Genomic DNA, 13,810 nt, shown 5'->3' with positions numbered 1-13,810 from the left:
TGCTGGGAGCCGTGGCTACATCATTTGATCAGCTGTTTGACAGGGTCCAGCCGATTAACGCCGAGGGGTGCAGGGTCGCCCCTTGGTGAAGAATAACTGGCCAGCCCCTCACATAGTTCTGAAACCTGTACTGCTTCTAATTGCCCTTCATTCCTTTTCCTTTCTTAACCTCCAGTTTTCACTTCTTTGGGTGGCTGCTTGGGAGGCACTACCTCCTGGGAAAATTAGATACAGTAAGAGAATGTGACCACCTGCAGGTAACTTTCAAGATATTTTTCAGTTAATTATTGGAGAAGCACACAGTCCCATTTGAGACAAGCAGAAAGGAATCCTGCCCAGATAAGATGTCGAATTAGGTTTATGGCTTCTGTCTGGTTAATGTTTCCTTCTCCCTCCAGTTCTTTGTCTAAATATATATATGCATCGTCCTTCTAAGTTTGCTGGTTAATTGGATGATCAAGAAGTATCTATATATTATTCTTGACCTTCTGCTTTCTGTTAAAATGTTATAGAGGTTTTCTCCTAAAAGCAATAAATAATAAATAATTGATGAGTAGAAGGGCCGAGGGGTGCAGGGATGCCCCTCAGTGAAGAATGGCCGGCCGACACCCCTGATATTTTCTGAATTATATGCATGCTTTCTAGCAAGGTTATGTCTATACTTATTTCTGTTTTTTATTCTTGAAGATATATAGTTTAGCTTAGCTTTTCAGCTCTTTACTTTACTAACAAAGTGATACTTTCTCCAGCAGTGTACTTAAGGGACTGTTAGCTCTACAAATCTAAAAGACAAAGGAATGCTTCCACCCCCTAAAGGGCGCGAAAAAGTAAAGATGTTTAACTGCCTGCTGAGAATGAAGATAGCCCTGGGGATAAGACACCCTGGAGTCGCCTTTTGTTCCCATTAACCATCTACACTAATGGCATAAATGATTGAGGGAGGCAGGGATGGCTCCACCAGGATGTAACCAGAAGGACTGCTGTCCTGTCCGGAGGCCTGGACCTTCTCTCTTTGATTTAACTTTACCATGAATTACAACAGATGCCTAGGTACCTGTCTCTTTTTGCTTAGAGACAACAAACACTAGTTAATTGCGGAGAAGACTGCCATTAAGCTTATGCTATATAGAATGGAATGCTAATAAATATTCTTGTGCTCGATTTTTTTACTTCCTTATCTCTCTGAGAATATTTGTAGAACTATTTCTGTACTAATCCTGAAAAATATATAAACGACACTTGTGCACAGTAAAGTTGGACTTGCTAACACCAACCCAAGTCTCACGTCCCCCTTATTTTCTCCTCATTGCGCCGACGCCGTCCATCCCTCAGGAACCTGGACTCAGCCGGGGCGGGACCCTGGCATCACAGAAACTGCAGAGGAGGTACAGACACCACCTTGGGTCCTGCCAGACGATTTCCATCTGGACATACTGTCCTCCCTCTGTCCTCGAAGTCCCAAGTCCCCAAATTACTGTCTAAAGGGTGCAGAGTTTCTCTTTGAGGTTATGAAAAACCTCTGAAAGAGATAGTGATGAAGGTTGCACAACAGTTTAAGACATTAAATGCCACTGAATTGTACACTTAAAATTATTAAAATGATAAACTTTGCAACATATATTTACCATATAAAATATTGTATATTTCCCATAAAAGTAAAAGTAGTTTAATATTGAAATCATTCAACTGAATAAAAGTTGAAATAAAAATGTAATGAGCACCGTGTAGCGTCTCCCTGGATGCAGCAGCTGATAATATTCTGTCCTCTTGGCTTCAATCTCCCTCCATAGATATATAAATATGCATGTTGTGGTATTTGGTCCAACATCACCATCACAGCTGAGAAAATTAGCAATGGCCTCTGTCAGCCCATAGCCCATTCCCCAGGTGTACAAGAAGGCTTTGTCATTGATATCGAATTCTGGTTCCAGTCAGGATCTTCCAGATCCCGCCCTCAGTTTGGTTGCTTGTTCTTTACAAGCCTGGATTCTGTGGAACCCAAGGTTTATGAAAAATTTTGCAAAAGTTTCACAAGAAGAACCATTGGACACATTAGGACATTTGTTTTCACAGCAGGGTCGTGTGGTTGTGTGTGGTGAGGCTCTCCATTGCACACAGTAGGGATGTGCTGGTGTGCACAGTATGGCTATTTCTCTGTGTGGTAGGACTTCAGCACTAAGCACAGTGGGGCAAAATCTGTGAGCAGCAAGACCATGCTCACCTATTGAGTCCATTTCTGGTCTGATACTCAATGGGGAGGTGGTCCATCCATGGGGAGGAAAAGATGGTGATGATGATGGCTCCCTGACCTTTAGGTGTGTAGTGGACAGGACCCACTGGGAAAGCAGGAACTTGAAGGATCCTGTCGTTCTAAGATGGGATTATCCACTGCTGAATCTCTGCTGCCCACTCCCACCAAGTCCCTGCACACACAGTTGACGTGGTCACACGGGTGAGAAGTGAGTGGGATTTTTTGAGGTTTCACACTTTCTCCCATCTTCTCCTGTGGTTACATAACATGCCATCCTGAATATATTTAAATTAGAGTTTGTGTTCTACAAACACAGGTAACATCTAAATTAGTCATTTTTGAAAGTGAAAACAAGTGCAGGAAACAGTCTCTCTGGAGAGATTTCCCATCACATTAACCAGTAACCACATCCCTGCAAGGCCCTGGATTTCCAGGGACACACCCTTAGATTTAAGAAGAAACTAAACCTGTGGAGAAACCAGGATGCAAAAGGAAATCCTGACTCACGTCCCTGCTCCTTGGTCGTCAGTGAGGAAGGGACTCAGTAAGTCCTAGGTGATGGAGACCTCCCAGGAGATCTGCATTAGGAAGGGGCAGTCTTATCTTGTCCTTTCAGCACAATGTCTGACAGGAGAGGGAGCTACTCTCTGATCCTCTGCTGATGACAACTTGGTACTGAGAGAAGAGGGAGAACTTGTGAGCCAGGATGGCAATGCCCAGAAATGATATATGCTCATCTGCCCAAGACAGCTCCAGCTCTGGAATTCCCAGGAGGAGCATCCTGTCTGTGTGCAGAGCCCTGAGCAGGAGTGAGCTTCCCACAGTGTGAGCAGGACAGAGCCACCGCGTTCAGTGGGGAAGGAAATGTGTGCTTATCTCTATATTTGAGCCTCATCCTGCCGATCCATAAGATGATATATTCTCCAAGACTGGAATAAAAATTGTATTATAAGCTGAATTTCTCTTCATATTTCTTTGCCTTGTGGTTTTCGTAATTTTTTTTAGCATACTTGCATGATGTAAAAAAAACAGATGTGATATTATTAAAAAGGAAAAGTAGAACCTTCCTACATTTAAACAGCTGGCTTGTATCAGAGCTGTTACCTTCATGGGGGTGGGGAGACACAGGATAGAAAGGAATTTTCTCCTAGAAAAAGCCTTGACAATTACAATTGGTTCATTATATGTGCAGCTTACCCATCGACCTGCTGGACCGTGATTGTAGAGAGACAATTTGTTATGAAGGGAATCCCTAAGACCTAAATTATATTCCCAGGATTTTTTCAGGTTAAAAGATCTTGAAAGGCCCCTCTGGTTGATTATAATCTGGGGACTTTCATCCTAGGGTTCCTCATCAGACTGAGAATGCAATGGGCTGGTGGGCACCCCCTACGTTCCTTGAGTGGCCCCAGGACAACGTGTAGCAGCGCCCCCAAAGGCAGCTGGCAGAACTGAGAGGAAGAAGCCATGTGCTTCAGGGCAGGAGCATTTTGGTTGAGGTTGTCCCACATCCTTTCTCAGCCTAGGAAGCTCCTCACCTGGTGCAGGTGATTGTTGCTGGCCTTGCACCTCCAGCTTCTGCTCTTCCCTCTCACTCTCCAGGGAACCGTGGGACCTTAACTGCCTCTCAGCCCTTCTTTCTCTGTTACGTGCACTCCCCTTCCTCAGAGCTCCTGGTCTCGTCAGCCAGTCTGTGGGGCGTATGGGAAAGTAGTGCCATGTCATCCACATGGGACCCTAGACAGGCATCCAGGACAGGAGACACATGCAGCACCGTGGTCCCCCTGTGGCTGAATAGTGTGTTAAGGGGATAGAGGAAGGATTAGGAATCACTCCCCTAGGTGGCCTCCACCCCCAGGTAACACTGGGAGAGGCCAAGGGCTGGTCTGAACCCACCTTTGTCAAATCTGTGTCAAAATAGGAAGAGAGGTGCCTGCATCTCCAACAGGAAGTACAACTACTCTACAACTGAAGGAAGATTTCTCTCTCCACCTGGCAATAACCCAGCCAATGAGAAGTCATTGCTGCTGTGAACTGTTACTTTCCCCTAGTGGACTTTCATTTAGAGCAGCCCTTCTCAGCTTCCACTTTTTCTCTATAAAAGTAGCTCCCTTGCTTCGTTTTCCAGATATGCCTATGGTTTGCCATAGCATGCACAATCTAAATTGGAATTCTTTTGCCTATTCCCAAATAAACACATTTTGGGGGTAAAATAACTGGTAAATTTGCTTTTTAAGTTGATGCCACCCAGGCCTGCATGCTCCCCTCTGTGGACGGGTCAGAGGACACACACTGATGTCAACATAAGAAGTTCATGTTTGCAGTTTCTTCAGAACTAGGTCCCCCCTCCCTGAATGAGGAGTTGCAAGCAGAACTGATTCTAGTGAGACAACGGGCGTGAGATGACCCACATCACAGATCTGGACAAGCATGAAGCAGTTCTGCTGTAGCTCTGCTGAGACATCCCATAATTTCCCTTTTGGAGAATCAAGACCACATCCCTGCACACAAGGACCTACTGACCAGGACTGGAGGCTGGGAGGATGTGCCCTCCAGTGACCTGTGCAAAGGGCATTGCATTTATGACCTTGTGTGCATGCATGTGTGTGTGCATGTGTGGGTATGTGCTCACGAGTGTGTATTTTGGTGAGGCAAGGAAACATTGCCAATTTCACATGCCCCAATCCCAAGACTTTCTGTTTCCACAACTTTCCTCCTTCCATTATTCCAGTGCCTTTGCTTCATATTATGTATAAGAATAAGAAGAAAGAAGAAAGGATGTTAGCAGAAGGAATAAGAAACATTTGTATGTGATTAATACATATCAAGCACCATCCAAAGCAGTTCATATTTATTAAACTGTTTAATCCCAAATCCTCTATAAAAAGCATTCTCATCATCAGCCCATTTTACAGATGGGGAAGCTGAGGCATGGAGGGATGAGCAACCTGCCTGAGGTCAGAACTAGAAAGTGGTCGGCCCAGCAGCAAACCCTGGTCTTCTGACCCCGGAGTCCCTGGTCTTCACCACAATCCTGTGTGGCCTCTCATTGTGCTTTTAAGGCTAAGACTTGACCTCTCCCCAAGGTGCAGAAAGTTCTCTCTCCAATTTCAAAAGGAAACCACTGATACTGAGAATTTGCAGTGCAGCCCTGTCCAATAGAAATAAAATATGAACAGAACATGTAGTTGGAAATTCTCTAGTGGCTGCATTTAAAAAATGAAAAAAAAACCCAGAAGGAATTACTTTTCATAAAATATTTTATTTAAACCAAATACTTGAAAATATTATCATTTCAGTATGAATTAGATATAAAGAATGTTGTTGTGTTTTACATAATTCTTTTACTAAATCTTTGAAATCAGATAGATATTCTGGCATGTCCCAACCTCTTTCCACAGAGACCCATGTATCACAGATTCCAACACAGTGAAGATCTGAGCACAATTCAGCACAGACTCAGGGAGGAGGGAACACCTGAATACAGAAGAGAAGGTGGAGACAGAAGGGGCTCAGGAGGGTTGAGATGAAGAGGAGGAGGATATGGGGCATAGTGAGGGGCAGGAGGGGAGGGGTCAACAGATCTGGCTCTAAGATCAGTGTCCTGGGTTGGAATCTGGACTCACTCATCACTGTCTGGGAGGCTTTTGGAAAACCATTTAACCTCACAATGGTGGTTAGACTGGAGGAGAGGCTGACCTTAAGCAGAGGACTACTGGCAGATCATTGTGATGTCTGGCTGAGGGGATACATGTCAACATTCACCAAAGGTCTGGCAGCTATTGAAGGCTCAGAAGTAGTCATTCTGTTTATGTAGCTGTACAGGTAGGATGACATTCATCCTAGGAGCGACAGGGGGCACTGTGGGTCTTGGTTTGGGGACCTTAATAGGTCCAAGTCCCCTGGGCAGTGCTCAAGTGCAAAGGATGTGACTGATGCTTCCTTTTCCAATGCTTCTGTTTGGTAGAATCTACCTCCGACTCTGAAACCCACCCATGGTCCTTCTTCTGACCTCAGGGAATTATCATCAGGAGGTCCTTAGGCTCAGGGCTCAGAGAGGAGCTCAGACAGAGCAAATGGAGATTAGAGGTGCATTCAATGCTCCTCCCTTCCTGAGCTTCAAGAAGAGAAGATAAGAGTGGAGCTTGAGCAGGCCAGTCCAGCTGGGTAGCCTCAGGGCAGAGCTCCTGGGAGACGCCCCACCATGGACTGTTTTCTCTTCTACTGCCTGCCTCTCATTTTCTCCACAGGTCAGAGTGTCCAAGGGCTCTCATTTATCTCCCTCCCTGACATTTCCCTCCAAGCAAAGTCTTAGGGACATCTGTCCAGTCTCAGGGTGTTGAGAATCATTCTGTTTTACTGTTTATTTACTATTTCAGGTCTCTGTGATCACCTGCACCCTGAGCATTGAGTACAGCACCACTCCATTTACTGTATCAACAGAGACAAGGGGAGGCCCCTGGGTATGTCATGAAGGTTAACAATGATGGAAGCCACAGCAAGGGACATGGTAATCCCAAACACTTCTTGGGCTCAAGCTCTGGGGCTGACTGCTATTTAACTATCTCCAGCATCCAGGCTAAGGACGAGGCTGAGTATCACCATGGTGAGAGCCGTAAAATTGATGGACAAGTCACGTAAGCCACAGTGACGAGGACAAAGGGGAAAGTGAGGCCAAAACCTCTCCTTCTCTTTTCCCCACAGGGACTCAGGGTGAGCTTCTCCCTGTCCCTTTCCAGGACCTTGAGAACTTTGGCTCCTCTCCTTGCAAACGTGCACCTCCTCCCTGAGACACCACTAGTTCCTTATGCTCAGGCACAGGGCTTCACTAGGGTGAGGCAGACACAGGTCAAAAATTAGGTCATTTTGACAACACAACATTCTGTGGTTTCTGCCACAGGACTGTGGGGACAATGCTTGGAAAGAACAGACCAGCCGAGGATGGGAAACAACCCTGAAAGAATGGCTGAGATGAGATTGCCATGTCCCCAGGAGCTATAGTGCCCTCTGCTCCCAGCGTGGAGCTCTGCTCAGGACAGGGACATGGATCTCAGGATTCCAGGGGTGACCCTATAAGTCATCTGCAGCTAATGTACTCACTCCGTGTGTGCCCTGATGTAGAGCAGGACTCTTCTCAGGGTTGAGGGTTCAGCAGGAAGCATTTGTCCTCAGGGGAGGCAGGACGGAGAGAACTGAACTCCATGGTGGGTGCTGAGCTGCAGCTCCAGGACGTGCTTCTGCTGAAGAGGACTGGCACAGATGGGACACTCCCCTTCCTGGGGGCAGCCTGCATCTAGAGACCTGTACGCGTGGTATGATAGAGGCAGGTCTGCCACCATACTCAGTTGGATCTGAAGAGCACAGACAGCATCAGAGCTCCTGTAAGTTCTACTGTGAGTCTGGCTGTGACTGATTCAAAGATCAGCATCCGTCTCCACCCATGTCCACTCTCCTCATCCCATCCTGTCCTTGGGGTGTGTTCTCTGGTGTAACTTGACTTCCTGCACACTAGTCTCTAAGCGACAGTCTGCTTATGGGAACCATCACCTGTCACGTTTTCCTTTTTCTTTTTTTTTAATTGACTTGTAAGTTGCATACGCTAAAATCTACACTTTTTAGTGTTCATTTCTGTGAATTTTGATAAATGCATACAGAGCTGTGAGCACTTCCACCACCATTATATACAACAGTTCAATTATTGTCCATAAATTCCCCAGACCCTTTGGTATTCACAGCCTGCTTCCACCCCCGCCCCACAATTCCTGATCTGTTGTCTGTCCCTATATTTGGGTCTTTGCAAGAACATCATATAAATGGAATCATACATGGTAGCCTTTTGGTTCTGACTTCTGCCACACAGCATACGACGTTTGAGATGCATCTATGTCATCGTAGGTTAATAGTTTATTCCATTTTCACTGTGAGCAGAATTCCTTTGCAAGGATGAACCACAGTTTCTTTATCCATTCCCCAGTGAAGCAACATTTGGATTGTTTCCAGTTTGCACTTTTTGGCAATTTCACATAAAACCTTTGTAACTTTTGTTACAGGTTTTTGTGTGGAAATACGTTTTCATGTCACGTCGGTAAATACCTGGGAATGGAATTTCTGGGTCACATGGTAGATATTTGTTGAACTTTCTCAGAAACTGCCAAAATTGTTTTGCAATGTGGATGATTGATTTTGCATTTTCATTCTCACCAGGCATTTATGAGACTTTCAGTTGTTCCATGCACTCATCATCACTAGATTGTTAGGTTTTATTTAAGCCATTTTAATATATCTGTAGTGGTATCCCATTATGTTTTTAATTTTCATTTTCTTAGTGATGTATGATGGTGAGCATCTTTTCAGGTGCTTATTTGTCATCTGTAAATTTTGTTTGGTGAAATGTTTGACCAAAGCTTTGTGCATTTTCTAATTCAGATTGCCCAGGTGACTTGTACTCATTTGTGTATGTGTATATTTAGATTGATATGATTTTATCACATGACCAGGTTCATATGTCTACCAACACAGTCAAGATGCAAAACAGTTCCAACTCAGCAAGGATCCTTCATGTTATCATTTTCTAACAACTTCCATCTCCTTACTTCAAAGTGCCCTTTGCTGTCTCTAACCCCTGGCACCCACTAATTGATTCTCCATTTCTAAAATGTTGCCTTTTCCTAAATGATATATAGAAATAAAAAGTAGAGTCCTACAGTATGTAGGCTTTGGGATTGTCATATTTTACTGTACATAATGCTTCTACATTCATCAAAATTTTTGTGTGCATTAAGAGTTCATCATTTTTTCGTTACTGAGTAGTATTCCATGGTTTCAGTGTACCAAACTCTATTTACCCATGGCCTGTTGAAGGACATCTATATTGGTCACACTTTGGGACTATTATGCATTCAAGTGTTTGACCACTTCAGTATAGTTTCTCTGTGAACATAAATTTTCATTTTTTCTGAAATAAATGCCTAAGTGTACAACTGCTATGGTATGGAAACCACAAGTTTAGTTTTTAAGAAGTTGCCATACTATTCTGCAGAGTTGCTTGACAATTTCAAGTTCCCATGAGCTGGCACAAGTGATCCAGTTTCAGCACATTGCTAGCATTTACAGTTGTCACTATTTTTTATTACAGCCATTCTGATAGGTATGTAGGGATATCTCCTTGTGGTTTTCATATGTATTTCCCTCATGGCTAATGAGGAAAATCTTTCCACCACCCCTTTGCCATCTCCTCTTCCATGAAATGTTTGTTCTTGTTCATTGCCCATTTTCTGAATGATTTTATTGTTACTTTTGAGTTTTGAAAGTTCTATATTTACTCTAGATTTGAGAGTTCTATATTTACACTACTTCTCCGTTGGATTTGTGATATGTAAATATTTTCTGCTGTTCCTTGCTTTTTCATCTGCTTTAGAAAGTTTCACAAAGCAAAAGAATAATTTTGATGAGGTTCAATGTATTAATCTCCCTTTAACAAACCATGCTTCTGATGTCATCAAAAAATCCTTGCCCAGTCCTTGGTCGTAAAGATTTCTCCTATGTTTTATTCATAAAATATAAGAAAAGGCTTGCCTGAGAATTTTATGAGAAATTTCTCTGTATCTGATCATGAATTCTGGCCCCTCATACAGTAGCATGACTGCTGTTCCTACAAGCTCCCGTTTCAATCACATGCAGCCCAATTGCATGGAGAACCCATAACTAGAGAGCATGACTGAGGGGCTCTCCCCAAGGCCAGAGAGGAAGCCCAGGGCACAGACTGAGGTTTGTGTGCATGTGCTGGGGGGCAGGGGTCAGCACTTTCTCACTCAACACCAGAGACAATTCTGAGTACTCAGCTACAGGACTTGGGAATAGGGCTCATTTTCATAGCCTGCTTTAAGCTCAATCTTTTTCTCAGCAGGGAGACACCCAACAGGGTGACAAAAAGGAAGGAAATTTGCATTTCTTCAGAGAATAAGAGAGCCCCTGAGGCACATCTGCATCTGTGGGCTCAGAGGCAGAGCTCTGGGGCATCTCCACCATGGCCTGGACCCCTCTCCTGCTCCCCTTCCTCACTCTCTGTATAGGTACTGCCCCTCAGGGCTCAGCCTCCAAAGAAACCAGGGATCAGCCTGGCCCTGACCTTCAGCTCTGTGGAGGGGAGGTTGCAGGGTGTGTGCCCTCTGGGAATGAGACGCTAATCCTCACACTCACCTCTCCTCTCCTCTCTTGCAGGTTCTGTGGTCTCCTTGGAGCTGACTCAGCCAGCTTCAGTGTCTGTGGCCTTAGGACAGACTGCCACAATCACCTGCCAGGGAGGAATCTTTGACAAAGAGTATGTGACATGGTACCAACAGAAGCCTGGCGGGCCCCCTGTGACAGTGATTTATAAGGATAGTGAACGGCCCTCCGGGATCCCTGGCAGATTCTCTAGCTCCAGCTCAGGGAACACAGCCACCCTGACCATCAGCAGGGCCCAGGCTGAGGACGAGGCCGACTATTACTGCCACTCAGCAGATAGTGATAAAGCTCACAGTGACACAGACTGATGAGGAAGTGAGACACAAAACCCTTCTGCATCTGTGTCACAGTTTCCTCCAGTCTCGAGAGGACTGTAGACAAAGCCATGAACAAGTAGGCCCAGGCCTACATACCTGAGATGCCCAGGCTCTCTCTCCTTCGAGCCCTCCAGGCAGACTCTACACATTGTGGTCAGGATTGGATTTTTGACTGTCAGGATGAGGCTGTCATGGTCTTTTCTTGGATGTTGTATTTGTTGGGGACAGAGGGCCTGCTTTGAAGGGAAGATGAAGAAAAAATCTTCCCAGTGGTAGTCATCTCTGGATATCCATATGGAGTGTCTGGGGCACTCTTTGATTAACATGTCCTGGATTAGTACCCCGAACTGCTGAGATTCAGCTGGGACTCTGAAAACCAAGCTCATGTGGCAGCCTGGGATTCTGAGTGGATCAAAACATGAAACAGATGTTTAGTGTTTGTCAAGATCCCCCCTTGAGAGTAGGATCACCCACACACTGTTTCTGGTAGGCCCTGGCTACTCACAGCCTTGCCCTCACTGGGATGAGCTATTGTCTACAGGCAATTGCCTCCTCCAAGTTTAAGGCTTTCTTTGAGTGGGACTCAGGTCCAATGCCTGCTTGATGCCAAGATCCCAAGTTCCTGCCTCTGTTCAGGATGATCTTGCAGGGCCTCCCAGATGAATCTTCAACTTTAAGCACATTTCATCTCTGTCCAGTCTTGCCTCCATGCTTCCTTCCAGAGAGATCACTTCAAATCCTATTGCATGCACTTCAGCATGTCACAGTGTGCTTCCAGGGAACCCCCCAAAAGAATGAAAATGTAGAGGGGAGAGTGTAGAAGAGGACACATCTGCTTGGAGAGAGAACCCTGTAGTTCTGCAAACATTCCTAGGAGAAGTGATGAGTCTAGTGTGGGAGGAAACTGCCTGAAGTTGAGGAAAGAACCACCCAGAGACACTAGAGGAACATTATGTAGGGCTCACATTTGCACAATCATGTAGTGCCTGTTCCATAGTCAGAAGGGGAAGCTCCTAGTTAAGGTATTAGGTCGACTAGTCAGGAGAACTTCCCTCAGTCTTGGGGATCATTATCCCTAGACTAAAGGCTGCTTTGTTGCCACCTAAGAAAGTGCACAAGCAAGTTGAGAAAGGGTGGAATTCTGTCCAAATAAATTTGCTGAACCCAAAAGTACAAAACAAACCAGAGAAGGAAATATATGTATCCAGGACCCAATAAGGAAAAACTCACAATACTTGATGTGATATCAAAAATTTCCAGAAAAGAAGCAGGAAAACATGAACTATAATAATTACAAAAATCCATTTTTCTAAAATGGTCCTAAATTGCCAAGATGTCATAACTTGTAGACCGGGATGCTAAAACAATTATTATAACTATATTCCATGTGTTCATGAATGTGAGGGAAGGATCGATCATGTTAAGTGGCAACACATACACAAACACACAGGTATGCATTGATCTCATAGTACTGCTTTGGGGGCACCACATATGTAATATATGAATGATCTCAAATTAATAAAGTAACATTTCATCCTAAGGTACTGTGAAAAGAAGAGAAAAGAAATAAAAGCAGGAAGAAGGAAGCACATGAAAAAGATAGAGTGGAAATTAAGGAATGAAATAGAAAACATTAGAGAAAACAAAAAAAACTAAAAGTTGGTTCTTTGAAAACATCAAAGATGTCAACAAACCTTTAACTAGGTGATCATTAATTAAAAAAATGAATTATGAAGTTGAGAAGAGGAGCCATTACTACTGACACTATAGAAATAAAACAAGACTTTATGGTTGTGAGTGGATACTATAAAAAACTGCATGCCAACAAATTAGATGAAATGGACCAATTCATAGAAAGACACAGATTACTAAAATTGAATCAAGAAAAAATAGAAAAGTTGATTATGTCTGCAACAAAGTAAAGATTAAATCAGAAATCGAAAACTACCCACAAAGAATGACCCAGACACAAATGGTTTCACTGGAGAATTCTAACAAGTGTTTAAAGAAGAATTGATACCAAGTTATTCACAATCTCTTCCAAAAAATAGAACGGGATAGAACACTTACCAGCACAATCTATGAGACCACTGTTACTCTTATACCAAAACCAGATAAATAGATCACATGGAAGGAAGAGTATAGATCAACAACCCCTATCAATGTAGACACAAAACCTGTACAAATTACTAGAAAACCTAATCCATCAACATAGACAAAGGAATACACAACATTAGGAAGTGGTATTTATTGCAGGAATGCAAGATTGTTTTAACACCTGGAAATCAGTTAATAGAATGTGCCATCTTAATAGAATAAAGGGCACAATTCATGATGTTCCCAAGTCACAATGTTTTCATACAGCAGACATTGCTTCCAGTGTGTTTCTAGTCCTATTACAGCATCAAACAGGTAAGATTGGAGGTGCAGAGATGGTATGGGAGTGTTATTCCATGTAGAGTAATATGGATGTCCCATACCAAACTGTGAGACTATTGATGATAAAAGAGAAAGATGTATAATTCTGTGTTTCTGAACTTTCTGGTGTTCAGAAGCCACTTCCTAGACTTGTGATATGGACACAGAATGAAAGAAGACTAGAATTTAGCATTTGATGAGGAGCAGGGTCCTGGGAAGGGTTTCAGTCAGAGATAAAAACATATAGAAACTAGAAGACAGAAGAGAGCATTGTAACCTTGGGCCCTCCAGGATCAGTTCAACTGATCGCATCTTATCAACAGGGCACTTAAGAGTTGTGTTTCAGGAACTGAGATCCTTTGTCCAGTTCGGGCCAGTTGAGACCGCCAACCCATCAACTGAGTCTTCACAAATGTCTGATAAGTGACCTTTCTGACGTTAAGGAACTAAAAATTCCACCCTCAGATTTTGTGAGCATATGTCCTGTGAAGAGGCATGAAGCTTGACCACGCTTGAACTGATCATCAATTACCTCACTTCTCTTTACCTCCAACCAGCTACCTCCACACTTCAGATTGCCCTGCCCTTAATCCCATAA

General features: G+C 43.8%; 1 protein-coding gene across 8 annotated transcripts in view; it reads left to right on the top strand.

Annotated features, from left to right (window-relative positions):
• Window positions 1–13,810, top strand: part of LOC100060608 (immunoglobulin lambda variable 1-40) — a 765,973-nt gene that overhangs the window by 379,055 nt on the left and 373,108 nt on the right. For 2 of the 8 annotated variants that reach the window (XM_070276178.1, XM_070276181.1), the window contains exons 1-2: window positions 10,169–10,323; window positions 10,472–10,771. The exons of 3 other annotated variants lie outside the window; for them this stretch is intronic. In XM_070276178.1, the coding sequence (XP_070132279.1) occupies window positions 10,278–10,323; window positions 10,472–10,771 (346 nt within the window). In that variant the 5' untranslated portion in view covers window positions 10,169–10,277. Of the gene's footprint in view, window positions 1–10,168; window positions 10,324–10,471; window positions 10,793–13,810 lie in introns of those variants that run through there. 3 more of the 8 variants (XM_070276184.1, XM_070276186.1, XM_070276168.1) reach the window with 3 other exon arrangements.

Source organism: Equus caballus, chromosome 8 (assembly GCF_041296265.1).
Source record: "Equus caballus isolate H_3958 breed thoroughbred chromosome 8, TB-T2T, whole genome shotgun sequence".
Taxonomy (NCBI): Eukaryota; Metazoa; Chordata; class Mammalia; order Perissodactyla; family Equidae; genus Equus; species Equus caballus.
This window is presented reverse-complemented; position numbering and strand designations above follow the sequence as displayed.